Source organism: Alexandromys fortis, unplaced genomic scaffold (assembly GCF_014885135.2).
Source record: "Alexandromys fortis isolate MF-2015 unplaced genomic scaffold, M_Fortis_MF-2015_v1.1 scaffold_7, whole genome shotgun sequence".
Lineage (NCBI taxonomy): Eukaryota > Metazoa > Chordata > Mammalia > Rodentia > Cricetidae > Alexandromys > Alexandromys fortis.
In genome coordinates this window covers 6144724-6172717 of record NW_026067920.1, presented here as the reverse complement: position 1 = coordinate 6172717, position 27994 = coordinate 6144724, and the positions used below count along the sequence as shown (strand labels likewise).

Sequence of the window (27994 nt, the reverse complement as noted above, 5' to 3'; positions counted from 1 at the left end):
GGTTTACAGCCTGCATTCCGCCGAAGCCCACCCGAGGAGGTCAAGGACACCGCGGCAGCAGCCCCCAAAACTACAATACCCAACATCCCTGGACAGTGAGGGGCGGGAGTTTAATGGGGGTGGGACCCAAAAATTGAATTTTCCCAATAGGACCCGAGAAGGGGCGGGACCCAACAGAGAATTGGCTGGGACAGCTTGTCAGGGCGGGGCCAGCCAGCTGGCAGGCGCCGCGGGACAGGCGTCTGCGGCAGAGTCCAGGGGACGTTGCTGAACCGGCTGGGATCCCGGGCTGTGGTGCGTCCCGCCCGCCCGCCCGTCTCCTCTGCATCTGCCGGTCCCGAGCACACACGAACCCGCACGGAAAAGGCGGGCCGGACTGAAAGGTGGGTATGAGGATCTTGGGGCGACCCTCAGAGCCAAGATGAGTCAGGGGGTGGGTCAGGGGTGGGGTGGTGAAACCTAGATGTCAGGACAGGGATTCTGGAACTCTCAGGTCCGGGAGCCCCAACCAAATTATGGGAGCTTCAGACCACAGGATTAAGGTTCTGAGACCTTGGTGAAGGCAGCTATGAACCTCGAAAGGGCTCCACGGTCCCCAGAGACACTAATCTGTGGGGAACTGATACCTTGAGGAAGCTTTCCCAGATCCCGACCCCTCACCCACAGGGCCTTAACAATCTCCAGGACCTCAAACTGTGTAGCATGAAGCCATGGGAATTGTGGCAATCAGTGACAGGAATTTCTGAGCAGAGTGGTACTAGGAACAGCCTTGCCCAACATGAGGAAGCACAGCATGTCTACAATATCTAAGACCGGGGACCATTAAATGACACTGGGGAGGGGGAGTTACCCCAGACAGAATAGCTAGATCAGGTGGCAAAGACCCTAAGAATGGTTGGCAAGCTCAAGCACTGACTTGAACAGACTGGGTTCTTCAAACTCCAATTAGTGTACATTAGGGTTCCCCCAGACCCATTCACCGGATGGGGTGACTCACACTAAGTGACTTGTGGAGAGAAGGGATGATTTCGGGATGAATCAATGGAGGTGGGGGTCCCGAGGCCATTTCAGTCACCATATTAACCAAGTATCTAGGTGTGCTAGGCCATGGATTCTCAAATTCCAGAGACTCTGGGGTCCAGGAAGGAGAGAGTCGGGCTAAAAAGACTGCCACCAGATTTAGGGATCCGTTTTTGATGGATAGTGATTGGACAAGAAACAAACACCCTGGAGTCTTGGCGGCATTTTTTGGGAGGGGACTTGAGAAGGCAGAAATAACCACGATTTGTATTAGATCCTTCCTGCCCTTTGAGTCTGAGTTTTACTGACCCCCCCTGTGGTGACCGTTTGGCCCTCTCCCATTCGCTGCGTTTGCCCAAAGTCCAGAGGTTGGGTGGGTCAGCTTCCCAAGGCACTTCCAGCTGGGAAGCAAACTCTAGGTGAGTTCTGAGTGTGTGCGCTGACTGGGGGAACTGGATACCCGGCTCCAGAGAGCCAGGCCAGTCGGCGTTGCAGGGAGGCTGACTCTGAGAATCCAGAAGACACAAGCAGCCCCCACACCTGAAGAGATTAGTGACAGGAGCGGAAAGATGGGCGTGGCCTCAGCCCACAGCCAGACGCCCAGTTTGTGGAGGGCAGGTAGAGGGGGAGGCTGGGTAGCCCTGGAGATGAATGGGTGTGACAGGAAACTTGCACCCCCTGGTGGTAAACAGCTTGGGTGGGCCTTGCTGAGTCCTTTCTCAGTCCAGGTCCATGCCCTCCTTGTTTGGGGCTTGGTCAGGATGCCAACTTAGACCACAGGGCAGACTGGCAGCCAAGCTGGTAAGGCTGAAACACGAACACCTATTCTTGGTTAGTGAGTTTTTCAGCAAACCACCCTGGGGCAGAGGACAGCTCCTAGCCAGGAGCACATGGCTGGGTAGTTAGTGTAGAACACAAACGAATGTTCAGGGGACAGAGAGGGAAACAGGCATAAAACTAAGGGACTGAGATTTCCACAAGCTCCAGCAATCCAACTCATGTCTGCCTCTTGCAGAATTCCCTGAGTGCCACCGAGAGCTGACACACTTAAGGAGCTAGGGGCCAGCAAGATGGCAGATGAGGCATTAGCCGGGCTGGATGAGGGAGCCCTCCGAAAACTGGTAAGTAGCCCTATTACTGTACTATGGGGTGGGCAAGAGCCAAGCCAGGGCTATAGGGCCACGGCTTTTGCACTCTTCAGCGCATAAGAAGAAGGAGGGGTTTGGAGGAGAGGCTACAGAAACAGCGCCAAGTTGGTTCCATTCGGCTGATCCACAGGCCCTTGTGGCATGTGCCTGTCCATGTCCAGTGCCGAGACCTGGTCCCTACCTACCCCCAACTGTCATCTCCTGTTTAAACAGTAACTTCCGGAGACTCACCCATGGGCTGCTGCAGGTGTGGGAAGGCAGCCTGGGCACTGCCCACTCCTGGAAGCCTGCCCAATGATAACGGCAGCAGAGCAGTAAGGCACTGAGTACACCGTCTTACAGAATGCTCACACATGCGCCAAGAGCCAGGATGCCGCCACCTGTGTGCTGAAATCGCATACCCAAACGCTCCGGGTTATAAGCTTTACTAGGTCCAAACTCCAGAGGGGATCGTGGGATCCCCAGAGTCTGGCCATGAGAGAGAAATAGACTGTGGACCCTTATGGGTCTTGTGATGTCTCGTATGTTGTTTTCTTCTCTAAGCCTCAGGGTTTTCTTGTTGTTGTTGTTTTGTTTCTTACTTGTTAAAAAAATGTGTGTGGGGGGGCTGGAAAGATAGTTCAGTAGTTAAGAACACTCACTGGCTGCTCTTCCAGAGGATCTGGCTTCAAATCCAAGTCACCCACATGACAGTTCACATCTGTCTGTAACTCCAATCCAGGGTTTCTGACACCCTCACACAGACATACATGCAGGCAAAACATCAATGCACTTAAATTATAAATAAATAAGTAAGTAAGTAAGTAAGTAAGTAAGTAAGTAAATAAATAAATAAATAAATAAATAAATAAATAAATAAGGCTGCTAGTGTTAGTGAAACAAGATAGGGCCCTAACTTTGGGATAGAGGCTGGGATTAGTCCACTTCATCCCTGTTTACCACCTTCTTCCTACGACCACGTACAGAGAGGCAGCGCGACAACACGGGCCAGTAATGTGTCTATCCACAGGGCCATGCAGCAGGCCATGGGGAGAGGGGCCAGAGCCCCACCACCCTGCCTCTGATCTCTGTCCTGGGCAAAAAAGTAGAGATTTACTTTCTCTACAAGTGCCCCACGCTACCAGCAATCCTTGCCCCTAGAGAAAGAGGCTGGGGCCACTTGACCTAGTTGCCTTGACCTCCCCTAGGCAGTTGGCGTGTATATCCTGGGGCCAGCACCTTAACCTCCTCTTGAGTTCAGGGCAGCCACTCCTAGAGCCAGGATATGGGGTTGGGTCTCCAAAGACGCCCCGCAGCCGTCTCTACCGTCCCTCAAGAAGTCAGAGTCCTCGTGAGGGTCGCAGACTTTCCACAGGGAAAGCCAGGCTGGGTGTCCACGCACTCTCATCTCGGGAATTATCCAGCATCAGACCCCACGCACGCAAAATTTGGGAGCTGGGGGAAGCGTTAGAGAGAAGAAACAGAAGCAGTAGTTGACGACGCACTTCCTCCCGGCCCCGGGGCTTGGGAGGAAAGGACAAGCGAGGCCAAACCCCGGCTCGGATCGCGGTCCCAGGCCCACCCCAGCCCTGCGGCTCCACCGCCCCGCACCCGCCATTGCTGCGCCCCGGAGCTGTGAGGGTCCCACCCTCCGGCCTCGTGGCAGGAACGGGGGCGTCCCAAGCCCGGCTCCTCCCCGCGGGGCCCGGCCTTATATGGGAAAGCTGTGCCCAGCTGACTCGGGAGCCGCAGCTGCTTCCGGCCCCTCTCCCGCACATTCCTGAGGTCGGGGTGGTGGGCTGCGCGGGACAGGGGTACCCGGGGACAAGCACGCCGCGTGTGCCCCATGCCACGTGTCTGCACGCCTTCCACCTCCCAGCCGGGTGACCTGGGAAGCGGCTTAGGTGCTGTGAACCTCCCTTCCTTTGCAGATGCGGTAGCGGGGGGCTTCCTGCCGGACTCCTACCAGCGGCGCCCGGCTGGAGACTGGGGTGGGTGGGGCGCGGGCGAGCCCCGCGCTAGTGGCCGCAGCCTGCGGACCTTCAGCGCCCCCTTGCGAGGCGTTCCCCCATTGCTCTCAACACTGCGGGCAGCTCTGATCCTGGGATTGAGGGAGGACCTGAAAGGAGAAATCGGTTCTTAGGCAGGTGGAGAGACAAAAGTTACCGGACGCCCCAGCAGCAAGAGTAGAGAGCGCCAGAACTCTAGTCCTGCCCGTCCCGCCCCCTCCAGCCTCCCGCAGGAGGAGGAAGCACCCTCTTTCCTCCCTGGAGAATTTCACTAGGCAGTTTAGGAAACCGTCCCCTTCCCCCAGGTGGACAATAGCTCTTTGTATTTCCTTCCCTCCCTCCCACAGTCCCCTCCACACACAGTGGGGGTTACTGAGAGGGTGGGGAACTTTGGACACAGTAGGAACACTGTGATCTGACCTTTGATGTGTGAGAGGGTGGGGAACACAAGACACACAAGAGGGACACAGGTCAGAGCTTTGCCCACAGTCCCAAAAGGAAGGAACATGCCAGGAAGTGGCCAGCAGAATGAGATCCATCCCTCGGCCACCCCATATACTTAGGAGATTCAGAGGGAGGATTCCAGTTTCCAGATCGAGATATTGAGGTACCCAGGGGTTGAAGAAATGGCCAACTTCCCATCTTATTCTTCCCCCGCCCTAGGGCTTGGAAACGGGGACCCATGATATAAAGGATTAGTCATTGTATCTCGGAGCCTTTACCATCTGGACCAGTCTGGACCAGCTGTCCCGAAGGCTACCAACCTCCAAATGTTTCAGGGAAATAAGCGTCTTTCCCTTGGTTGTGATTAGGTCTCCTAAGGCTTTGACATTTCTAGACCAGGCTAGAGGGGTCTCCAATACAGAACCTCAAAGTTCCCACCTTGACAGAGACTCCAGGGTTGCAGCCATCTTCAGTCTTAGACGAGCCTTGCTGTCAGAAAGACCTACATTGAAACTTTCAAGTTTTTTGATCATGAACAAGACACTCATTTCTCTCTTATCAGATAGAAATAATGTATCAAGAGTAGATAAGGGGGCTGGACAGACCCAACAGTTTAGAGCATTTGCCTCTCTTCCAGAAGACCCAAATTTGGTTCCTAGCACCCACATCAGGTGACTCACAACCACTCCAGCTCCAGGGGATCTGATGCCCTCTCCTGGCCCCTACAGGCACCAGCACACATGAAGCATACACGCATACAGACGCATGCATACACATAAATACAAATAAATCTTTAAAAAACAACAACTCTGGAGGCAGAGGCAGGCAAATCTCTGAGCTCCAGGCCAGCTCTACAAAGCAAGTTCCAGAACAGCCAGAGCTACACACACACACACACACACACACAAACACAAAAGCCCTGTCTCAAACAAACAAACCGAAACAACAGGTGGGGATTTAGTGCAGGGCCTGACGTAATTTGGGTCTCAATAAATATACCAGTATGTTCTGTCTTTCCTTTGCCATATACTCCTGGCTGATGGGAACCGAGGAGAGGCAATGGTTTTGCATGTGCATGTTGTGTATGTAGAAGAGGCCACCCTGAGTCACTGCTCCCTCCCCCTGTTCTTGCCCAGTCCCAAAGGCCTTTGTTCCATCTGGAAAATTAGGAGGCAGAGACAGAGAGGTTAAGGAATATATCCTGACTGTAGAGCCAAGACTGGAACCTGATGGGGGCTCTGGCCTGAGCTGCAAGGGACTAACCCTCCGTAGCTCCTCAGGAACGTGGATCTTGGAGAGCTGTCCCTCAAGGCTTTGCCTGCTCTCTTCAGATGAAGACAAGCTGGTTCTTGGCTAAACTGGACCAGCTCACAGTCCCTACGGAAGCTTCTTTATCTCTGCCCACCCAGCTCCCCACCGGAGAAGGAAGAGCATTGAAAAGGGAGAGTCAGTCACTGTGTGCTTTTCTTGTTCCTGTTTGCCTGCTAGACCCACACGGGAGGCTTGGCTCTGCCACTGCTCTGATGGCCAGCCCTGAGCCAGGCCTCTACTGTAAGATCCCTTCAAGGGGCCACTGTGCCGGGTGGTGTGGGGAAGGCAACAGCATTGCCCACACACCACAGAGGGAGCACATTTTTCTAAACCTGTTTCTATCAGGTCCCCAGTTTCCCATGAACTTCTGAACTAAGAAGCTGATAAGAGTTCCTGCACTCTGTGGACACCTCTGGGGGCTCTAGGTAGACCCTGGTGCTAGCTGCCTTATCTTTATCTCTCTAGGGGACCAGCCCTTCTCATTCTGGGCCTTGACTTTTTCCATGATGGTTAGGGCTAGGCCAGAGCCAGGAAAGGGGAAAAGTAACCCTCAGCTGAGCAGAGAACGAGGACCCTACAGCACCTTCCTCTGCCTCAGTTTCCCTGTCTGACATCTTTCCCAGCAGGGCCCTGCTACTCTGCATCTAGATCACAGGGGACTTCAGCTACCTGGATCACCCTTCCTTTTCCAGGGCCCCTCAGAAGGGTGACCATACTCTTCCTCCTGGGGCTCCCTGGTCTGAAAGGTTAATGAGCAGGTATCAAGTCACAGAAAGGAATGCCTGACTGCGTGGCCCTTGACCTGGGTGTGTGGTTGCTGGCCCTGCACTCACAGAAGGTGGTCTGTGTACCACAGTGCACAGTGGGCTCTTCAGGATCTTTGGCGTCATGAGCTTGGTCTCTCCTAAAGACCCTGAGTGGGAGGCAGGCACGTGGAAGGCTTAGGGTAGAAAGACTGGAGACAAGCCTCTCATTGTGTCCCAGGCAGAACTATGGGCAGTTGGTGCCAGTCCCTCTGCCCCTGACAGAATGCCCTACCCCTCACTCCCACCTGCATTGCAGCTGGAGGTCACGGCAGATCTAGCAGAGCGGCGGCGGATCCGCTCTGCCATCCGGGAGCTGCAGCGGCAGGAGCTAGAACGAGACGAGGGGGCTTTGGCATCCAAACGTTTCCGCGCCGAACGGCAAGACAACAAGGAGAACTGGCTACAGTGAGTGGCAGAGGGGGCTGGGTTTGCAAGTGCAGGTGGTGCCAGGGGGTCATCTCGTGTGGAGGCAGGTGCATCTGATGCCTGTGAGCATTGGAATGCACAGGATACCTGTGGGTATGGACCAAGTGCCAACTGTGGCCGTGCCGTATGGGTAGCATGTGGCATTAGTGCCTGTGTCCACAGATGTATATATATATTGATGTTTGCTCAGAGATTCTACACAGACAGCTCCGTGTCTCTCTGTCAAAGTTCAGGCCTCTGATCCTGACCCTTTTTTTCCTTGAGCTCACACCCTCCAGACCCTGTCATACAATGGTAGTTACGCTCATGGTGTCTCTGCAGCGCTCAACAGCGGGAAGCTGAGCAGCAGGCTGCCCTCGCACGGTTGGCAGGGAGGCTGGAGTCCATGAATGATGTAGAAGAGTTGACCACACTGGTGAGGCCCAGGGCAGGCAAGGGATAGGGGAAGGGTAAATAAAAACCCAGACTCCACAGTCCATCCCTTGTGGCCTGCCTGTCATCCACAGCTTCGGAGTGCCGGTGAGTACGAGGAACGCAAGCTGATCCGAGCTGCCATCCGCCGTGTGCGTGCTCAGGAGATTGAGGGTAGGTTCTCTGGCCCGGACCCGCCCTTGCCCTACCAGCTGCTGCCTCCAGCATCTCAGTCACCTCCTGACACTTGCCCCTGCTCTTCCAGCTGCCACCTTGGCTGGGAGACTGTGCAGTAGACTTCCTAGTAGTGACTCCCGAGAGGATAGCAGGAGGCAGGCAGCGCACAGACTGGACCCTGGTAAGGTAAGGAGTATGGGTGTGGAGGGAGGGGAAGCCAGTGTCTTGTGCCTCTTGGTGCCAGTAGTACAGGGCATTTTTGCTACACTGTCATTTGACTGGGGAGCTGGCCCTTGGCCAGTTTTGAGGAAACCCTGGAGTTAGTTTTTTATACTCTCAGGCGTACACCTTCCACTCCAGACCTTGAACACAGGTGTTTCTCTCAAAGCCAGCCTGTCTACACAACTCCAAGTTACTGTTCCTTCCCCTTCGCTCCTCTCGATACGCTGGCACCTCTCCAACTCCACCCCTACTTCCCACCCCTACCCCTACCACCCTGCCTGTGCTCAGCAGCCAAAAGGATCTCCTAGAAATGCAAGTCTAGTCTTGGTACCTCCCCTGACTAAGCACGTCCCGTGCTGCCCTTCACCCGCCAGAAAGTACCGCATCTTTACCTCACCGTGGCCTGCTTGCCAGGCCCCTGCTGAGCAGTGCTCAGCGTCATTTATTCTTCAGGAGTGTGGAAGAGAAGTCACAACATACAGTTTCCACTAATGGCCAGCAGAGGGTGCTAGCTGCCCAGTCCTGCACAGCTGGCTTTCTCTGATTAGCCAGTCTGAGGCCAGAGCTCTGCTCTCGAGGTTCTCTGGACATAAGAGTCCCCCCCAGCGAGTTTCCTGTCATCACCAACTGTTGACGTTAGGATCTGGTCATTGTCAACCCACCTTTGGCACTGACTAGCCTTCCTTACGCAGGTGTGCCCACAGGAAGCCATGCCCAGCCCCTCTGCTTTGCATGGCCTGCTCTGTCAGCTTGGCCCTCCGTGGGTGGGGGTAGCACTCGGAGTCAGAGAAACCTTGGTTCCGTCCTGTGGGTCCGCTGCAGGTGCCAGAGCAAGAGCAACAGAAACAGCAGACAGACGTGGCAGAGCCAGCCCCAGCCCCAGCCCCTGAGGACACCAGCCAGGATGTGACCACAGTGACACTCCTGTTGAGGGCCCCGCCTGGGGGCACACCCAGCTCACCTGCCTCACCTGACAGTTCACCCACCACTGCTTCCTCTGAGCCTCTGCCAGAGCCAGTTGGAGCCCAGTGTCCTGCTGCTGAGGCTCTGGACAGCTCTGAGCCACTTCCTTGCCCTTCGGGAGCTCCCAGCCCTGAACCCCCCATGTCACCAGCACCCCCCGGCTCTCATGGGCCGGTCATCAGCAAGGTGAGTTTGGTGAGAGACAGGGATGCCAGGCAGGTGAGGCCCTTGGTCTGAGAGCCCCTTCCTATGTGATGTCTCCCTTGCAGCCCCCACCTGGCCCCACGGAGCCCTCTAGCACCTTGGCCCCCACCAGAGGCTCCTCCAGCACTAAGAGAGCAGGTGAGGATCCCTGTGCAGGTTGCTACAGGCTTCTGCTTTCCCCTGCTTCCCTTTCCCTGCCGGTAGGATGGGTTCTGATGCTTCAACAGCTGTAGCTTCCAGGTTCAGGCAGTCCCCAGCACTCCCCACCGCTGCCCCCGAGGTATTCCCGCCCCTGCCACCCAAGGCCAGAGGCCTCCTCACAGCCTTGAAAGGCAACAGGCCTCAGGCACATTCTTCTCCCCAATAAGGGAGTACACCCATCACCCAGCTGGATCTATGGGCAGTACTGGCTGGGGGGGGGGGGACTGTCCCCTAGTCCCATCAGTAAGGAGAATCTGGATACCTTCTCTGGCCCAAACTTACCCCTGGCTCCTAAGAGTGAGTACGTCATCCTGGGTCAGTGCAGGAGAGAAAGGAGGAGCCTGCACGAGGGTTGCAGCTGAGTAGGCAGGCCTCGGCAGTGGGGGTGCCGGGCATGGCGAGGTGCCGCCGAGGTGTTGAGATGAAAGTGACATGGACACCACCCCACCATCCACTTTTCTTTCTCTTCCCCCATATGGCTGCCACCTACTCACCAACCTACCAGATCTGGCTGAACCACAGCCCTGCCAACGCTCCCTGTCTGTGCTCAGTCCCCGACAGCCAACCCAAAATCGAGGTACTGCCCGTATTTACTACCCCCAAGTTCTGGGCAGCCCCTATCCCACCCAGTCACTGACAGCCTTCTTGTCTCTTCCAGAGCCGGTCCCCCTTGCAGGACGGTCCCAGTTCCAACGGGCTGGCTCCGTGAGAGACCGAGTCCGCAAGTTCACATCTGATAACCCAGCAGTGGCTGCCAGGCTCCAGGATGGCCCACCTCGAACAGCCCTCACTTCGCTGACCCCCACGAGGCCCCTGGGCCCTTCCTTCATTGGCACCACCCCTGCCTCCTCCTCCAGCAACTCCTCCTCCCGAGGTCCCAATGACACTTCCTCCCACAAGAAGCAAAGAGAACTTGCTCATTCCCTGGCCCAGCTTCAGAGCTGCCCTCAAGAGGAGGGCCCTGGGGGGCGGGGCTTGGCTCCCAGGTCCCTTGAAAACAGAGCAGGGGGGCCCAGGCCCTGCTCAGAAGAGCCCAGTACCCCGCTGCCTGTGGGCATTGGCACTGGGGAACCAGGGGGCAGTATGAAGACCACATTTACCATTGAGATCAAGGATGGCCGTGGCCAGGCCTCCTCAGGCCGGGTGCTGCTGCCCACAGGCAACCAGCGAGCAGGTAGGCGTCTCACTGCCAGGGTGGAGCCCTTGCCACCCCTCCCTCCTGGTTCTGCATGTGTGGCCAGGGCAGTGTCCAGTGTCCAAGGTGTCACTCCCTTGACTGGCACTGCCCTCACTCCAACTGGCCCTAACAGCAACCCTTCTCCCCAACCAGAATTGACCCTGGGACTGCGGGCGCCCCCGACTCTTCTCAGCACCAGCAGTGGGGGCAAGAGCACAATCAGCCACATCAGCAGCCCTGGGACTGTGACCCGACTGGGTAGTGTCACTCAGGTTACCTCCTTCAGCCATGCCTCCCCTGGTAACCGAGGAGGCTGCAACTTTAAGGTGAGCCCCTCTTGAATCCACCGGCCTCACCATACACCAGCTCCAAAGGCTGCTTTAAGGGTGCAGGACTAGCAGGCTTTCTCTGCGATGCTCCTCCGCCACTGTGCATGCAAAGCCACCGAGGTCAGAGAAGGAGCATCGCTGCCAATAGTCCACAGGTAGTGGGTCGCATGACTAAGACTGATCCACTGGATCACCCAGAGACATAGCTGAAGTCATTTTCCCCATGTGCTGACCTTTTGTTGTTTAGTTTGTTTGATGTGGAGTCTCCTGTGCCCTGGGTTGGCAATGATCTTTGCACATAGCCAAGGCTGAACTTAAACTCAGTGAGCCTCCTGTCTCCACCTCCAGAGAGCTGGCACTACAGGCGTGAGCCACCATGCTTGGGTCCATTTGCTGGTCTCTGATCCTTGTACCTAAATTGATCAGTTCGTTCTTCGTGAGCAAGTGTGAAGCCTGAGGCTCGGAGAAGGTGGTAGGGGCTCCCGCTGTCTTCCTATGGCAGCCCTGATACCCTTGTTGCCACCTGACGCTGGACGTCAGCCCCAGCGTGGAGATCAGATCACAGGCTCACGCAAGCTCAGTCTGGTGCATTAGGAGATTGTTGATTAGCATCTTCGCCGTGGAAGCAGAGCAGAGCCACTGATGAAGACAGGCAGGCAGGGCGGCATCAGGCAATGAGGCATCGGCCCAATAGGTGCCACGGGAACTGAATACGATGTATTCCTTCTATTATTCATTCCCGAGCCCGGGATCAGCTGGCTGGGAGCTCCGATGGGGAAGAGATTCCCACTGGTCTGCCCAGGTAGTGTCCTCTATACTGTACCAAAGACCGAATGGGACTTTGACTGAGGTGAGGTGGTCAGGCGGAGCTAGCGTTGGGTCTTCTAGCTGGTGACAGGAAGACAATGGGAATGACAGCGGCCTTCTTGCCACAAAGCAGGACCCAACAGATTGGGATGGCTGTCATGAGGGATGGTTACAGATGAGGTTCTCGAGGTGAATGGAAGGTGTCAGGGTTAGATGACTTTGGCGCGAACAACTCACCTGTCTCCCCAGCTGGGTGGAGCAGATGGTGTGTCTGTAATGCACTTGCGCAATGCCTGGGCTTGGATCTGGCTGGGCTAGAGAACATGTCTCCAGGGCCAAGCCCCTTTCCTGCAGGTTACTTAAAGGCCCACCTCTTTGTGTCTCCGTTTCCCCGACTTGCTCAAAATTTTCTAAGAGTGTGGCACAAGGCCAGAGATTTGCAGGAGCCCAGCAAATCGAAGTCTCACAGCTAATGTACATGGTGTCTCAGCCCGTGTCTTCCTCCCTGCTTCCATTTTTCTACCTATGGGTCATGGGACTCTGGTCTCAGTAATCCTTGAGACATGCAGCAGGCTGTGTTCGTGTTTGGGCAGGCTACCCATCCCCCTCCATCCCCTCCATAGAGAAGCCCAGAATAGGTTTCTATTTGGGCAGTTGCTCCAGCTGGCTGGTGGCAGGCTGGGAGGCCAGCAGGGGCGGGGCAGGCTCACTGCCCTTGCCTTCGCCCTCAGACCAGCTGCAGAGACTCTGACGCTGCCAGCATAGACAGCCGCCCCTGCTACTGTCCCACCATCGTACCCCAAAGAGTCCCCGGTAGCACGATGCCAGGAGTACCAGGGCCTGGGCCCGAGATGGCTGCGGCCTTTGAGGAACGGTTGAGCCGGGCATTACAGGAGCTGCAGGCGGTAGCTGAAGCGGGCCGGGCTGCGGTGACCCAGGCAGCTGATGCAGCCCTAGCCACTGTAGAGCCGGTGGCTCAGGCAGCTGAAGAGCTGCGTGCAGAGACAGCCGCTCTGAGCCGGCGACTAGACACACTGACCAGGCAGGTGGAGGTACTGAGCCTGCGGCTGGGTGTTCCACTTCTGCCGGACCTGGAGTCTGAGCTAGAGCCCAGCGAGTTGTTGCTGGCTGCTGCCGACCCTGAGGCCCTCTTCCAGGCAGCTGAGGATGCTGGGGCTCCTGTGGCCCACCCGCCTGCTTTTAGCACCCGCCGCAGCTCCTCTGCGGGTCCCTCTCGCAGCAGCAGTCTCGTAAGTCAGCCCGTGGGAGGGACTTGATTTGAGCCCAGCTCTGCTGAGTGTCTGTAGACAGACCAACACTTCCTCAGCCTCAGTTTACCTCACTGTACAGAGGACTAAGCATGGGTACTCTAAGATTGGAGCAAGAAGGTCCCAGACTCTTAACCCTGGTGGCTGTCCTGCAGCCTCAACCAGGCCAGGCCTCTCAGGAGCAGCTGCCACCTTGGCTCTCCCTACCCTCATGACAGACAGAGGCCCTGCTGGGAGGGGACGGCTATAGAAGCTGAGCTGGGCCTTGGCTTCAAGGGGCAAGGTGGGAGGGAGTTCCCTTGGGGGAGATAGGTCAGTGCTGTTGCCCCTTAGGTAATGGTACCCAGCAAGGTGGGGAAGGAAGTGGTCTGGACCTCCAGAGATGAGACGTCTTGGTTTGGGGTAGCCTGACTCAGCCACCTTGTTAGGAGACCTTGGGACCTGGTCCAGCCCCTTGGCAAGCAATACTTGCCTGGGCGGAAGCTAGAAAAAAAAATATTAGAAAGAACTCAAGTTGAGGAGCTAAACTACTGCAGCTCAACCCCCAGGTCATATCACACTCACAGAGGGCCTAGCCTCAGTTTCCCCTGTATCTGACAGGGACAATAATATCCCCAGTGCTTATACAGATGTTTTCTACTGAATGGAAACCATTCTTCCTACTGCCACCAACTTGGATTAATATGATTCTGAATTCTGGATATGTGGGAAACTATATACAGGGCTTCCACTTTGACTACCCTGGACCTGAAGCCAACATAGCCAACCTACATTAGTAGGCCTGGAGGGCTGTTGGCTATTTCCAGTGCTATGCCTGCAGCCCCAGGATCTAATCCTCTCCCACCCAGGTTTCATGCCCATCCCTGTGTAAACCCTACACCCTCTCCACACTCTGTAGATGGAGCCAGATCCAGCAGAGCCCCCCTCTGTGACAGTGGAAGCAGCTAATGGCACAGAGCAGACTCGAGTGGACAAAGCCCCAGAGGGGCGGAGCCCCCTGAGTGCCGAGGAGCTGATGGCCATTGAGGATGAAGGAGTCCTGGACAAGATGGTATGTTAACTCCGGTAGGCTGGGGGCTGGCAGAGGGTAGGGATTGGCAGGCCCCAGGTGTGCAGCAACTGTTTCATCTACAGCTGGACCAGACTACGAACTTTGAGGAACGGAAGCTCATCCGGGCTGCACTCCGTGAGCTCCGACAAAGAAAGAGAGGTAGAGAGCCAGTTGCCCACTAGACGTAGCCGCTCCATTCCTCAGCCGCGCCCCTCATTCTGGAGGCAGTAGTTGCCCTCCTCGTGTCCCCCTCCCTGGAGCCATCTGCTCCCTGGCCTCCTTGCCCTGTGTCCAGCTGTGCATTCCCAGCCATTCCCCTCGGCCCTTCTCACCTTGCATCTAATTGTGCCTTGCTTTAATCCAGATAATCCCCCAGTTGCTCCTCTCCCCTGGGTTGCTCCCCTTAGCCTCTAGCCCATATGTGGTCATTTCCCTTCCCTGCGGTTCTTCCCTGGATCTGGCTTTTCTCTCCCTCATACTCTAGATTGACTTCTGGAACAGTTGTTCTCTGAGAACAATCACTCCCCCAGCCTACCCCACTCCCAGCTGGCAGTCAAATGCCTCCTGCAGCCCTGACAAGCGCTCTCCCTCCCGCTGAGCTGCATGTGCCCTGATGTCCCCTGTCCCCAGCCTACTTGCTTTTTCAGCAGACCCAGTTAACCCTCCCCACCAGCTTCTTTCTCAAGTGTTTTTCCCCTGGATCTGATGGCTTCTCCCAGTACCTGCACCCACCCCTGGGTCTCGGCATCCTCCTTGCAGTTGCTCCTCTCCTCCCTGAGACTAGTTTGAAGGGTTCACCAGTCAGCTGTGGTGCCCACCCAGCCCTCTCTGGATGTCAGCTATTCCCTCCTGACTGGCTGCTTAGTCCCACAGAAACTTGTCTTGGATCCAAATATCCCCCCTCCCATCTCAGAGCCCATCACCCTCAGCACACACTCAGCTCTGTGCCAAGTTGTGGTTGTCCCCCCACCCACCCACTTTCAACCATCCCTAGAGAGGCACGGGTTTTCTGTCATTGGTGTTTCTAACGAGCTGCCTCCACTCCATCCCGTGTACCCCTTGTGTCTGTGCATGTGTGCTGTGTGGCGCTGGGCGGCCCCTCTGGGCATGCATGGGGGCATCTCCTGCTCAGACCAGAGGGACAAGGAGCGAGAACAGCGACTACGGGAGGCACGGGCCCGGCCAGGGGAGAGCCGAAACAATCTGGCTACTGAGACCACCACGAGGCACAGTCAGCGGGCGGCTGACGGCTCAGCTGTCAGCACAGTTACCAAAACTGAGCGGCTCGTCCACTCCAGTAAGACTGAGCAGGGCTTGGGGCTCGGGGCGAGCTCAGGCTAACTCCCTGTACCTTTCACACGCTTCTTTGTCCCTTTGCTGTCCCTGCAGACGATGGCACACAGACGGCCCGCACCACCACTGTGGAGTCAAGTTTCGTGAGGCGCTCGGAGAGTAAGGCCACCTGCTCTCTCCTGTGCCTGCTGCCTGCTGCCTGCTCACCTCCTTTAGTTCTTCCTTAAACACTCTGTGTCTTCAACCGTGCCCCACTTTCACTTCTCTACTGTGTCTATCACCATCCCTCCGGGCAGCCCCCCCATATCCTCCCGTCCAGCCCAGGTCATCTCACCCCCTTTTTCGCAGATGGTAGTAGCAGCAGCACCACAGTCCAAACCAAGACCTTTTCCTCTTCCTCGTCCTCATCCAAAAAGATGGGCAGGTGAGCATGGGACAGTGCCTATGGGGATCTCGCTACGGATTCATTCTGCAAGGGGGCAGGCTGACCTACTGAGAGGATAGGCCTACAGTAAGGGAGGTACCAAATGTGCCCTGCTTGCTTTGTGATCTCTCTTAATCCTCAGCCACACCACAAGGTAGGGGTGGAGGACTGTGGAGGCCCAGACCCTTGGTGTGTGTTTCACACTGAGCCTTAGAGAGTGACCTGCCATCGCCTGCTGGCACTGCCACCTTCCCACATCTGCAACACACTTCTGGGTCACAGAGCTTGACTTGAGGGAGAGTACACCCCACAGTACAGAGAGATACAACCCACAGTACAGAGAGATACGCCCACAGTACAGAGAGGTACACCCCATAGTACAGAGAGATACACCCCACAGTACAGAGAGATACAACCCACAGTACAGAGAGATACGCCCACAGTACAGAGAGGTACGCCCACAGTACAGAGAGGTACACCCCACAGTACAGAGAGATACAACCCACAGTACAGAGAGGTACGCCCACAGTACAGAGAGATACAACCCACAGTACAGAGAGGTACGCCCCACAGGACAGAGAGATACAACCCACAGTACAGAGAGATACAACCCACAGCACAGAGAGATACAATCCACAGTACAGAGAGGTACGCCCCACAGTACAGAGAGGTACGCCCACAGTACAGAGAGATACACCCACAGGACAGAGAGATACAACCTACAGTACAGAGAGGTACAACCCACAGGACAGAGAGGTACAACCCACAGTACAGAGAACTACGCCCACAGTACAGAGAGGTACGCCCACAGTACAGAGAGGCACACCCCACAGTACAGAGAGATACGCCCACAGTACAGAGAGGTACGCCCACAGTACAGAGAGATACAACCCACAGTACAGAGAGGTACGCCCACAGTACAGAGAGGTACGCCCACAGTACAGAGAGGTACGCCCACAGTACAGAGAGGTACACCCACAGTACAGAGAGGTACAACCCACAGTACAGAGAGGTACGCCCACAGTACAGAGAGATACACCCACAGGACAGAGAGATACAACCTACAGTACAGAGAGGTACAACCCACAGGACAGAGAGGTACAACCCACAGTACAGAGAACTACGCCCACAGTACAGAGAGGTACGCCCACAGTACAGAGAGGCACACCCCACAGTACAGAGAAGTACGCCCACAGTACAGAGAGGTACGCCCACAGTACAGAGGATGCAGGGCCGGAAGAAAGCACAGTGGCTCCAGGAGCTCTCATTTGGTGAACTGCAATGCAGATGCTATAGCCCTGCAACTGTGCCCTCTGAAACCCTACGAAAGAGGCCTCGATTTCCACATTGTTAGTGGAAACAGCATGGATTCCTCTCACCCCTTGCAAAGTTGATTGGTTTTTGTCTGGACAAGCACCGCACCACTGAGCTCCATTGCTGGTCCTCTCTTCACCTTTTCCTTTGAGGCAGGGTCTCTCCCTAAATTGCCGATATTGGCCTTGATCTCCCTCTGTGGTTCAGCAGGCTGTGAGCTTGCCTTAGCTACCTGAGTATCTGGTATTATAGACCTACACTTTTTGTATTTTTGCGGTATGGTGTGAGGTGGACATTGACAGAGTCTCACTCTGTGTCCCAGGCTGGTTTGAACTTGTGATCCTCCAGAGTTCTGGGATATCAGGAGCACACCAGCACATCAGAGTCCCCTGTGGTGTTTAAATAGCACAGTGGGAGGACTGAGGGTGTAGCTCATTTGTAGAGCATTTGCTTAGCACCTCGGAGACCCTGGATTCCTTCCGCCAGCACTAGAAGTAATAAAAGAACACACGAGAAAGTCTTAAAGGCTCATGCTCACTTCATTACTTTTTACTGCTTGGTTTAGGTATTGGGGATGGAACCTAGGGCCTTGTGCTTCTAGGCAAGTTCTCTACTTGCCCTTTCATTTTTTATTGCGAGTCAGGAGTTTCCCCAAGTCAGCCACCGCATCGCTCAGATGGTCCTCCAGCTCGCAGTCTTTCTGGTTCAGCTCCCCAGTAGCTGGGATTACTAGCCCGTGCCGCTGTTATTACTTGATAATGCCTAGATGCTGAGCTTGTCTAGAACCTGGCAGTACAACACACACCCCTAGAAAAGTCCTGGGAACGAAACCTGAGTAGACAAGCATGGCTGCCAGCCTCCTGTGTTTGTGCCTCTATGTCCCTCTCTGTAAAATGGGCATGACAAGGACACCACTCCCCACTGTTAGGGCCACCCTCTACTCCCCCAACCTGTTCTTCATTTGTTAGTGGAAGTTGCTGGTGGCATTTCATGCAGTATAAGACCTCTCCTAAATGCTGCTCCAAGCAGCCCAGGAGGACGCCATGCAGCTGTACAGAGAGCTGCACCGGTTTCAGCGTTTTCAAGACCAACAACATCAAAGCTAGTGATCCTGCTCTGGTGCCAAGAGGGCGGGCCCCACAACATGCATTTTGTCACCCTCCAGCATCTTTGACCGAGAGGACCAAGCCAGCCCACGTCCTGGCAGCCTGGCTGCCCTAGAAAAGCGCCAGGCAGAGAAGAAGAAAGAGTTAATGAAGGCCCAGAGTCTGCCCAAGACTTCAGCATCGCAAGCACGCAAGGCCATGATTGAGAAACTGGAGAAAGAAGGCTCCGCAGGGTGAGTGGTACAGGGTGTGGGCTGCCCAGCGGGCATGGTCTGGGCGTTGGGGATAGGGCCTGAAGCTCAGTGGGTGGAGCCAGAGGTGGGATAGAAAGGCTGAAGGTCATGGAAGACTAAACCAGGGGCCCAACGGGTAGGCTGGCCCACTAATGGGGTCTTGTGACCCTCCTCCCACACTGCCCCCCACAGCAGTCCTGGCACACCCCGTACGGCTGTACAGCGTTCCACCAGCTTCGGAGTCCCCAATGCCAATAGCATCAAGCAGATGTTGCTGGACTGGTGCAGAGCCAAGACTCGTGGCTACGAGGTGAGCCCAGTGGAACGCCTCAGCTTGGTACCCGCTCCTTAGAATTATTTTGCCGCTACCATGTGCTCTGGCAGGAAACACGGAAAACATTCTCAGATGGGAAAACTAAGTATCGGGTAGACCATGTATCCTGTTCTGGATCCTGAGGGCCTAACGAAGGAAGGCCCTTTGCGCTGGTGGGCATGATTCAAGGACAAATCCTGCTCTTGGAGTCCAGTCAGTGTTACACAGAGTAAATGATAGCGAGGGGAGGAGTGACTGGAACATTGACCACAGCCTTAGCTAAGTGGCACTGGGCTCTCAGTAGCCCTCCCCTGCCCCCGCTAAAAATCACAGCTCAAAGGTTCATAATCTGAGTTGGAAGAGGCTCGTGTTTTGACTGTTCGCCTTCTGTACAACTTTCAGCAAGCTATGAGGTCTGTCTGAGCCCAACTGCCGTAGGTCTGGGATGCAGGACGTGGGAAAGGGGGGTTCAGCAAGCACGGAAAGGTTTCCCTAGGTCCTGACCAGTGCTCTTTCCTCCCATAGCATGTGGACATTCAGAACTTCTCCTCCAGCTGGAGTGACGGGATGGCCTTCTGTGCCCTGGTGCACAATTTCTTCCCCGAGGCTTTTGACTATGGGCAGCTTAGCCCACAGAACAGGCGCCAGAACTTTGAAATGGCCTTCTCATCTGCTGAGTAAGTGTGGGCCCCCTCCTCCTGGTGTCAGCTGGGCTCAGCAGCCCCGAGACCCCATGGAAGTGGCCAGTTGTTCTGTGGGTCTGCAGACGAGACCCCCCTTCCCCAGAGAGTTTCCATCCTCCTCCACCCCATGCCCACCTGTTGCTGAGTGTGCCAGGTGCCCACCGGAAGGAAGGAGCAGCAGGCTCGCCTACCAACCCAGGCTACAGCCAACCAGGTGGCCCAGTCCATAACCTCTCCCTCCTCCCTCTGCCCCTGTCCCTCCTCTCTCCATTTCTCTGTCCTGCTCTCCTCCCACTATCACCAGAGCTTCCTGCTCCCACGGGATCCCAGCTGGAGATTCCAAAAGGAGGCTCCTGGCCCAGGCACCGTGCCCGAGTGACCTATATAGGCTTATATAGGACATCAAAAGCCCTCCACTTTGGAATCGTTGCCCCTTCTGCACACTGCACCCAAGCACCCTCCTCCATCTTTTTCTTATTCTCCCCTTCTCTTTCGGTTCCCTCCAGGATTTTTCCTCCTCCTCCCCCACTCCTCTCACGCCTCCCTCACCCCCCCCATCCCTGGGGCACAGCCCTCCTCTCCAACCTCGGCACCAGTGCCGTTGCCCCCCTTCCCCTGTGTCCCCGCTTGCCCCAAGAGTTCTCTGCACCTTGACTGGTTTGGCCCCCCACCCTTGTCTGCACCGCACACCATTAGTGACGGGTAGTGAGCGGCACGTCCACCGTTGGGAGGGGGCATGCGGGAGGCTGGCAGACTGCGGCACTGACAACATAACTGAACTCATGTCTCTGTGTGTGTATGTGTGTGTGTGTCTCTGTCCTCCCTTCTCTCTCGGCCTCTCTCCCTCCTTCCTCCACCGGGTCCTGCCCCCGCCCCTTCCTGGCCCCCTACCCTCCCCAGGACCCATGCGGACTGCCCGCAGCTCCTGGATACAGAGGACATGGTGCGGCTTCGAGAGCCTGACTGGAAGTGCGTGTACACGTACATCCAGGAATTCTACCGCTGTCTGGTCCAGAAGGGGCTGGTAAAAACCAAAAAGTCCTAACCCCTGCCTGGGGCCCCACGGTGAGAAATGTCGCCTCTCCCACCTGCCCCATTTCTCCGGAATCTGCTCATCAGTGCACAAAGAGGGATGAGGGGAAAGGGGGGGGGGAGTGCAGGGGGAGCCTTAGAAAAGCCAAAGGAGACAGGCAGGACCCTAGGTGACACCATTGCCCATGGGGAGTGGTGACAAAGTAGGAAGACAGATGGGGGAGCCCAGGAGGCCCCAGACTCAGGCTTCAGGCCCAGGGTGGCAGTCTGTAAAAAAGAGAAAACTAAACTGGGATCCGAGCAGTTCAGCCTGAAGGAAGAGAAGGAGCTGCAGGCACAGGAACAGGCCCGACAGGGCCAGGGACAAGAGAGATGGAGAATATAGCATTACCTGGAAGGGAGGGTCTTGATGAGAGAAGACGACCACAGTTTGAGTTTGAACTTCCTTGTGAGGACCCAGGAATCAAAGGTATCCAAAAAGGAGAGGTGTGCTCAGGTTAGCGTTCTAAAACGATCCTCGGGTGAAACTTGAGATGTTCAAGATGGAGCAGCATCAGAAGTAGGGAGGGCAGAGCCAGGTGTGGTGTGTGAGCTTGCAATCCCAACATTCAGGTGCCTGAAGCTTGGGGATCACTGTGGAAGGCCAGCCTGGGCAGCATAGCAAGACCCTGTGGTTTGGTTTTTCGAGACAGGGTTTCCCTGTGTAGTCCTGGCTGCCCTGGAACTCACTCTGTAGACCAGGCTGGCCTCAAATTCACAGAGATCCGCCTGCCTCTGCCTCCCAAGTGCTGGAATTAAAGATGTATGCCAGCACTGCCTTGCTATCTAAAAAAAAAAAAAAGGTAGAAAGACAGGCTCTCTGATCTGGTTTGGAGAAAGGGAGGAGGGTCAAGACACAGACAAGCTTGGAATGTGCCATATGGGGAGTTGGAGGTGTCCTTCTCCAAAGTGGGGAGCTTGGGAACAGGGCCAGTTCAACAGGAAGATGTTTCTGGCCGCATTGCCTGAGCCATATGGCTTTCCTCTCTGGTCATCTCACCTCAGGACCCCAGTAAAGAATTCCCACCTGAACTGACTGTCCCATTCCAGATAAGGAATTCAGAAAGCAAGAAAGATAAGGAAAGCATTCAGGCTGGCCACAGAATGATTCCAGACCCCTTAGCGGTTGCTTTTCTAGCCCCACCACTGTGTTCCGACCAATTTTGTGGCAGAAATAAGTTGGAGGCAGAGGTAGGAGCACAGGAGAGGGTAGAGCCATGTCCAGCATCCTCAAGTGGTCAGAGCTAGGACCAAAGAGAGGTCCCCAGGAAGCAAAGGGATTGCTGGAAGGTATCTGACTCAGAGAGTCAACAAGGATGCGCTGGGGCTCCCTCCTGGGTTAGGGTCCCCAGGGATGGGGGGAGGAACACACGTGCGCATACACTCAGAGGTCCAGGTGTGGAAAACAGACTTGGTACAGGCTCTAGGTCTTATATGGACTTAGCTGCAGCTCAGCGGGCCACTCTAAAGAGAAAGGGGCTTAGTGTAGGTCTGGTCCGGTAGGAAAGTGTGACTCAGCTACGTGCTGTTGCTTCAGTTGCCTGGTGCTTGGCTTGTCACTTGGGTAGCCTGAACCATGTACCCCGGTATAAACAATGGCTTTATAAGGTCTCCAGGGAAGGCACCATGGGCAGGAGGGGGGTTGGGGCAGGGATCCTTGGGAAGATAGCTGCAGTTGGAAGATGCTCCAGCGAGAGGCTGCCTTCTCACCATGGTACAGCTGGATAAACAAGCCAAATGTGGGATGGGGATGACCCCAAGGCACGTAGTCCATCATCAGTAGAGCCAGGTACCTGTCACTTATCCTGAGTACTTCCAAGGTCTCAGATGAGATCAGGGATGACTAATAAGGGGCGGGGTAGGATCACAGAGGGCAGAGTCTTGTCCAGTATCCACAAGTGGTCAGAGGTGGAACCAGGACAGAAACTTTTCAGCTTCTCAGTGTCTTTGTAAAAGATCTGGTGAGGAGCTGGGCTGTGATCCCAACTCCGCTGGAGGCAGAGGTAGGAGAACCACAAATTCCAGGCTTGCCTGGGCTTCGGGGGAGATTTCAAGGCTAGCCCCAGCAATTTATTGAGCCGCTAATCTCAAAAGGTAAAGAGCTAGGATGTAGCTCAGTGATGGAGAGCTTCTGTCTCAAGCTTGAGTCCCTGGATTTAATCTCCAGTACCACCACAAAGATGGTCTAGGTGAGCTGGGAGTAGATTCCAGTCCTACCACAGTCCTGGATTTGAAGGTACCAGATGGGGTCTTGGGTTACCCCATGTCTGGGGACCAGCAGCAATCTGTTTTCCCTTCCCTGCCAAAGTAAGCTTACTGAGCAACAGCAACAAGGGGCCGGCACAAACAGGAGGCAACACAGAAGAGACTCTGTCATAGTTTGGGACAGGAGGAAAAGCAAAGCTGAGCTTATACCCCGTCTTAAAGCTGTGGGGGGAAGGGTTCCTACAGTAGGGAAAGGGGAGTTCCAGGCAGTCGCTAGCACCCACGGTTGAGGGCATGTATCCCATACCAGGTCCAGCCTGGCACCTTCTGAGCTGTGAAGCTGTGTGAAGTGCAGCACTCTGAAGGAGAACCAGAAGGGCAGCTGCACCACAGAGCACAGTGTAGGGTGTAGACGATGCAGCTGATGTGGCTGGGATCCTCACCTGCCTCCCTTGCTCAGCCCAAAGCAGGTGATAACAGCTAAAGGGCCACTCCTGACATAGCCTCCTGGCCTCTATTTCCATTAAAAGACCTGTCCCAGGAGAAAGGGGGTCACTGGGGAATCCTGGCAGTAGAGAGACATTAACCAAAGAGGAACAATCTCAGGGGTGTATCTGAGACTACCGACTGGGGTATACCAGTTCGTGAGCAGGAGGTGGACCCTCCAGAGAGAAGTTGGGGTCTAGAACCAGAACCTACCTGCCTGAGGTGGGGCATGACTTACTCCGCAGCTCCATCTTATTCTCTACCTGCTTAGTCTATGGGCAGGATGGGCCCTGGCTTTGGCTGTGGCTTTCCCTTCCTGGAAAGTGTTTCTCATCCATGGACAGTCTGGAGTTTATGGAAAGACTAACAGGCTGCGGCACAGAAAAGACCTCGGGGTAGAGGGACACAGCAAAAAGCAGGCCGGCACTGACGACAACTCCTGTGCCCCTTCCCCTGCAGGATGCTGGTGGACTGTGTGCCCCTGGTGGAGGTGGAGGACATGATGATCATGGGCAAAAAGCCCGACCCCAAGTGCGTCTTCACCTACGTGCAATCGCTGTACAACCACCTGCGGCGCCATGAGCTGCGCCTGCGCGGCAAGAATGTCTAGCCACTCTGCTCACGCCGCCCGACCCGCGCTGCAGGCTGTCCCCACCCCACCCCAGCACCGCTCCCGCCCCTCTCCCCCCAGTGCGCCTGCCCACTGCTGCCCGGTTTGTCGGAACCCCCCTCCCTCTTGTACACACGCAGCGTTTTTGATAAATTATTGGTTTTCAACGATCCCGACTTCTCTCTGTTGTCTTGGGGAATGGTATCGGGTTGTGAATTATCTCCCCCCACCCCCACCCTCAACCAGGCAGTGGGAGGAGTCACCCTAGGATACACGGGAACTCCTGCTTGATTTCCCACACCATCTACTCGCAGCAAGTAAAGAAAAGAGCCTTAGTAAGGGTGGAAGGGGATTTAGTAGAGCTGGGGAGGGGGAAAGGAGGATTGAGAGGACCCCCATACACACACACCCCATTTCCGTTGCCCCGGAGACTGGCGTCAGCTCTCAGCAAGAGAGATGCTCCCGGGATACTGAGCGCCTCATTCTGTCTCCGGGGCGCTGGCAAGGGGGGGAGGGTCCCAGCTCCACTGGGGCTCCGGGTTACAGGTCGGCGCGCTCTGAAGCGTCCTCGGGTGGCTTAGCGGGCGCCCACAGGTGCTCGGTAGGCACCTTCGCGTCTGGCGCCGACTTGCGGTAGAAGCCGAGCTCCTGTACCAGCGTATTGATCTCGTCGCGGGTCATTTCGCTGAGTGGGATGCGCTGAGGTGGAGAAAAGGCGGGGTCAGTACTTCAGCACTGCTCCGGGGCCCCTCCCGTCAACGCCTCACCTCTAGTTCCTGGTAATTGCGACTTAACAGCACGAGTTCGGGGTCTGCCCCAGGGAGGTGCTTCATCACCAGGTTGTGGCTGGAGGAGATGTTAAGGGGGTGGGAACAGAGGCAAAGAGTGATGGTGGCTCCTGGATCCCCTTAGCTGATCACCTACTTTGAGCCTAGGTGGGGACCCGATCCTCATTCACTGTGAGATTAGGGTTCAGAGAAGTAAAGGGCCCTTCTCTCAGCTAATAATCTCTCTTGTCTACTTAATTTTGAGACTTCCGCAGAATCCCCTGGCCAATCAACCTCTCTGGCCGACGAAAATCGTTTTCTATCTCTGAAAACTAGTAGCTCTCCCCTTCCTCTTCCCCTTCCCCTTCCCCAGAACAGAAGGATACTACAGTGGGATGTCCTGGGTGACAAAGGCCTTCACCTGGGGAAAAACCACAACATTAGAAAACGGGACCTCAGAACTCTCTAGACATGGGGAAATGCCAGGTCCACACAACAAGGATTCCTCCCTGGCGCCCAGTCAGTAAGCAGTGTTGCTTCTTCCTTAAGGGGACCCCTTCCTTAGAACTCACCTCCTTTAGGCGATTCAACTGTCATCCTCCACAGGTCTGGAGAGAGATAAAATGTGATAAATCAGGAGCCCATCACTATACAGCCAAGACCATGCTATCCTTAACACCGAGTTGGGTCAGGCTGGGATCTGGAAGCATCAAGGTATGGAGGGGGGAAAGGGTCCTGTGGAAAGAAGACCTCTGTACAGGTCAGAGAAACTCAGACCTAGAGACATGGGGAGAGGATCCAAGAGAAGAGCTAGCCATGGGTTCCTGCCTGCAGGTTACTGATAGCTGACCAGTGCCCAGGAGACACATATACAGCATTCTCCTTTCTGCCAGAAGAGTTCTAAACTTGCCCTCTGGCCCTTGGAACCACTTGGGAAAGTCAGACCATAAGAAAACAGTTCAGAACTGCCCTAAGGGCCCCATTAGAGACAACAGCCATCTGGTCCCCTACCCACCTCATGCAGAGCTAACCCTGCTAGCCACCTGTGGTCCAGCTCCACAAACCATCTGGTTACCCGTCCCTGACTATGGAGGATGGGTGGACCCTCTGTCTCCCCTGGAGGGAGGCCACATTCTGACAGGAAGAGCAGACCTCACAACCTCCTATTTCAGGCCTCCCTTACATTCCTTTTTCTCAAAATACAACCAAGGCCCATGAAGAGTCTGTAAGCATCTGAATCACTTAGGATGACTCTAGGGAATTCCTTTGTGGGGGTGGAGTGATGGGGGCGGTGGTCCAGGGCTGCTGGGATGCTTGGTATCATTTCCCTGCACGCTCCTCCAGCTCCGGCATAGAACAGTGAGGGGAGGAGTTTTAAAGGCCTTTTCTCCCCCCAGAAGATTCTTGAACTCCAGGCACTAAAAACGGGATGTGGGAGGAATAATAGAAAAAAGCGAGGTTATCAGTGGGGGGAACTGGGTTCTAAGGAGCAGTTTTAGGAGAAATATAACCGGGAAAAGAGGGGCTGGGTGTTCAGAGACCCACGGTACGGCCTAATTGGGAGCAGAACCAAGGTTCAGAATGCCAGGCCGCAAGGTCGACGTCTATTGCTCCCACAGTGCACGCTGCGCATCCTGTGGCTGGGAATAAAAGAGATGATCCCCGGCGCCACGCAGGAGGGAAAGAGGGAGCCTCGGGAATTCTGGTGTTCCCGAGACCGGAGTGAGCTGTAGTCCAGGGTTGAGGGGCTGCGGGGTTCTAGGGCTTTCCTACTAAGGATGGGAAAAGGCGCACTCACCTCCACCCGCCCCCTGGCCAGACCTCGAAGACGGTTCCAGTCCGGTCGGTAGGTGGTGGCGGCGGTGGCTTGGGCCACAAGGGCCGCGAGAAGCAGCAGCGGCGGCGGCCACAGTAGGATGTTCATCTGTGCCTGGCAGAAGACGTTCCGCAGGCTGCACCCGAACTCGGCCGCAGCGCCACGTCTGGCCCGCAGGGTGGCCCCGCCCCAGCTAAAGGCCCCGCCCACCCATCCATAGCCCACGCCCCCCGAGCTAGAAACACCACCCTCCCAGGCTCCGGTGGGCGCCTCCTACTAGCCCCCTTCCTGGTCTCTGTTGCTCTCTGGTCCTCCAGATTTCACGTTCCCAGTCCTGACAATTCCCATACTGTCTTTGCCCACTGAGTGTGGACGTTCCCGCAGGATGCCAGAAGACAGCGCCACTTCTCACCACCAGAGAGCGCAGGCGGGTCTCAGGCGGACGCGAGGATAACTGGGTCAGACTTAAGGATATAGAAACCTAGGAAATCTCCTTTATATTCTTTTGATGTCTTTGAACGAATTTCCGATCAAAGCTTCAATTCCCCCAAAGCCCACGTTGTAGAGAGAACTATTACCTATGCGAGAAGGCTCAGTGGGTAAAAGTCATGCGAGCCTGACACCTGAGTTTGATACCCCCCACACCGCAAAAATGTGAAGGGAAAACAGCGGCTCCCACAAGTTTTGCTCTGTCCTTCACACGCGCCCCAGTTCACGCACCATGACATGAGCGTGTCTGCACCAATATTATATATATATATACATATATATATAATAAGTGTATATATATATATACACTTATTTAAAGTGGTGGAATAAGCTCAGGATACTTTGGGTCACGGCGCGCACATAATAATAATAAATATAAATTCTTAAAAAGGATTATTTCCTATCCTTTTTAGCTAGAAAGGTTGAAAGGGTTAATATACATAAAACATTTCATTAGAACAGTATCTGGTCAGAGATGGTGGGGGTGACTCACTTTGTACAGCCTGCCCCCCACACCTATCCCTGGCTGTCCTTGAGCTGAGCCTCCCAAGGGCTGGGATTAGCAGGACAGACTCCTGCTGTGTAGCCTTCCGCTGTCCTTCCTCCGCTTTCCTCATCAAAACTCCCCCTCCCCCAGCGAACTCCGTTTTGCAGGTTAGGAACTGTTTCAGAACTGTAAAACAGACCCAGTTACGCCTTGATCTGAACCCCAAACACCTCTGTGGGTCATGTCGCTGGCCCAAAGATGATGCAGGCGCCACACTTCACCTCCTCACGCCTCCAGCAGACACAGCAAGTACAGTCAGCTCTTCCTCACCCTGGATTCAACCAGTCCAAGTTAGAAATATCGGCAAGTAGGAGCTGTCTCTGTACTGAACATGCACCAGCTCTTTTTCTTGTCGTTATTCCAGCCAATAGGACGCAACAGCTATTTATAGCGCTTGCATTGTATTAGGTGTTATAAATTATCTAGAGACGGTGTGAGTACAAGAGAGGGCCACACAGATTGGAGGGAAATATTAAGCCTTTTACCTATGGGGATGAGCATCCTCATCTTTCAAGTTGGTGTATGGAAGGACGCTCTGGAACTAATCGCTGGCAGACAGTAAGAACACGCTGTGCCCTTTCCCACTGAATCCAGAGAACCCTGTCAACATTGAGCCAAGGCTGCTTGGTGATCTGAGGTATTTTTACCTTCCTGAGCTTATTCCCCACTTTAAAAGTGCATATT

At 55.2% G+C, this 27994-nt stretch overlaps 2 protein-coding genes and 1 long non-coding RNA gene across 12 annotated transcripts; 2 read left to right on the top strand and 1 right to left on the bottom strand.

The window, feature by feature from the left end:
• The first annotated feature begins 240 nt into the window (after positions 1-240).
• Positions 241-23861, top strand: Smtn (smoothelin). 6 transcript variants are annotated; one of them, XM_050141046.1, is made up of 21 exons: positions 241-383; positions 2036-2141; positions 6974-7122; positions 7465-7558; positions 7650-7728; positions 7820-7917; positions 8776-9102; positions 9186-9258; positions 9827-9898; positions 9980-10495; positions 10652-10824; positions 13801-13953; positions 14037-14112; positions 15086-15250; positions 15343-15405; positions 15595-15670; positions 18150-18323; positions 18516-18633; positions 19162-19313; positions 20220-20288; positions 23541-23861. In XM_050141046.1, exons 2-21 carry the CDS (start codon positions 2091-2093, stop codon positions 23689-23691), a joined length of 2829 nt encoding a protein of 942 aa, XP_049997003.1. In that variant the 5' UTR covers positions 241-383; positions 2036-2090; the 3' UTR covers positions 23692-23861. The 6 variants fall into 6 exon arrangements, with proteins under 6 accessions (XP_049997003.1, XP_049997000.1, XP_049996999.1 ...); XM_050141043.1 differs by having other exon boundaries at positions 20220-20384; positions 23541-23689; XM_050141042.1 differs by lacking the exon at positions 20220-20288 and having other exon boundaries at positions 18519-18633.
• Positions 15678-18143, top strand: LOC126500823 (uncharacterized). Of its 5 annotated transcripts, XR_007591445.1 has the most exons (4): positions 15678-16035; positions 16123-16318; positions 16513-16618; positions 16661-18143. It is a non-coding gene; the product is annotated as an uncharacterized lncRNA (long non-coding RNA). The 5 variants fall into 5 exon arrangements; XR_007591447.1 differs by lacking the exon at positions 16513-16618 and having other exon boundaries at positions 16123-16426; XR_007591446.1 differs by having other exon boundaries at positions 16123-16426; positions 16555-18143.
• A 166-nt stretch (positions 23862-24027) lies between the features above and the next one.
• Selenom (selenoprotein M) lies at positions 24028-26462 on the bottom strand. Its single transcript, XM_050141070.1, has 5 exons — positions 26257-26462; positions 25031-25066; positions 24845-24879; positions 24459-24537; positions 24028-24390 (listed from the first exon to the last, which is right to left on the bottom strand). Exons 1-5 carry the CDS (start codon positions 26380-26382, stop codon positions 24232-24234), a joined length of 435 nt encoding a protein of 144 aa, XP_049997027.1. The 5' UTR covers positions 26383-26462; the 3' UTR covers positions 24028-24231.
• Between the last annotated feature and the right edge of the window lie 1532 nt (positions 26463-27994).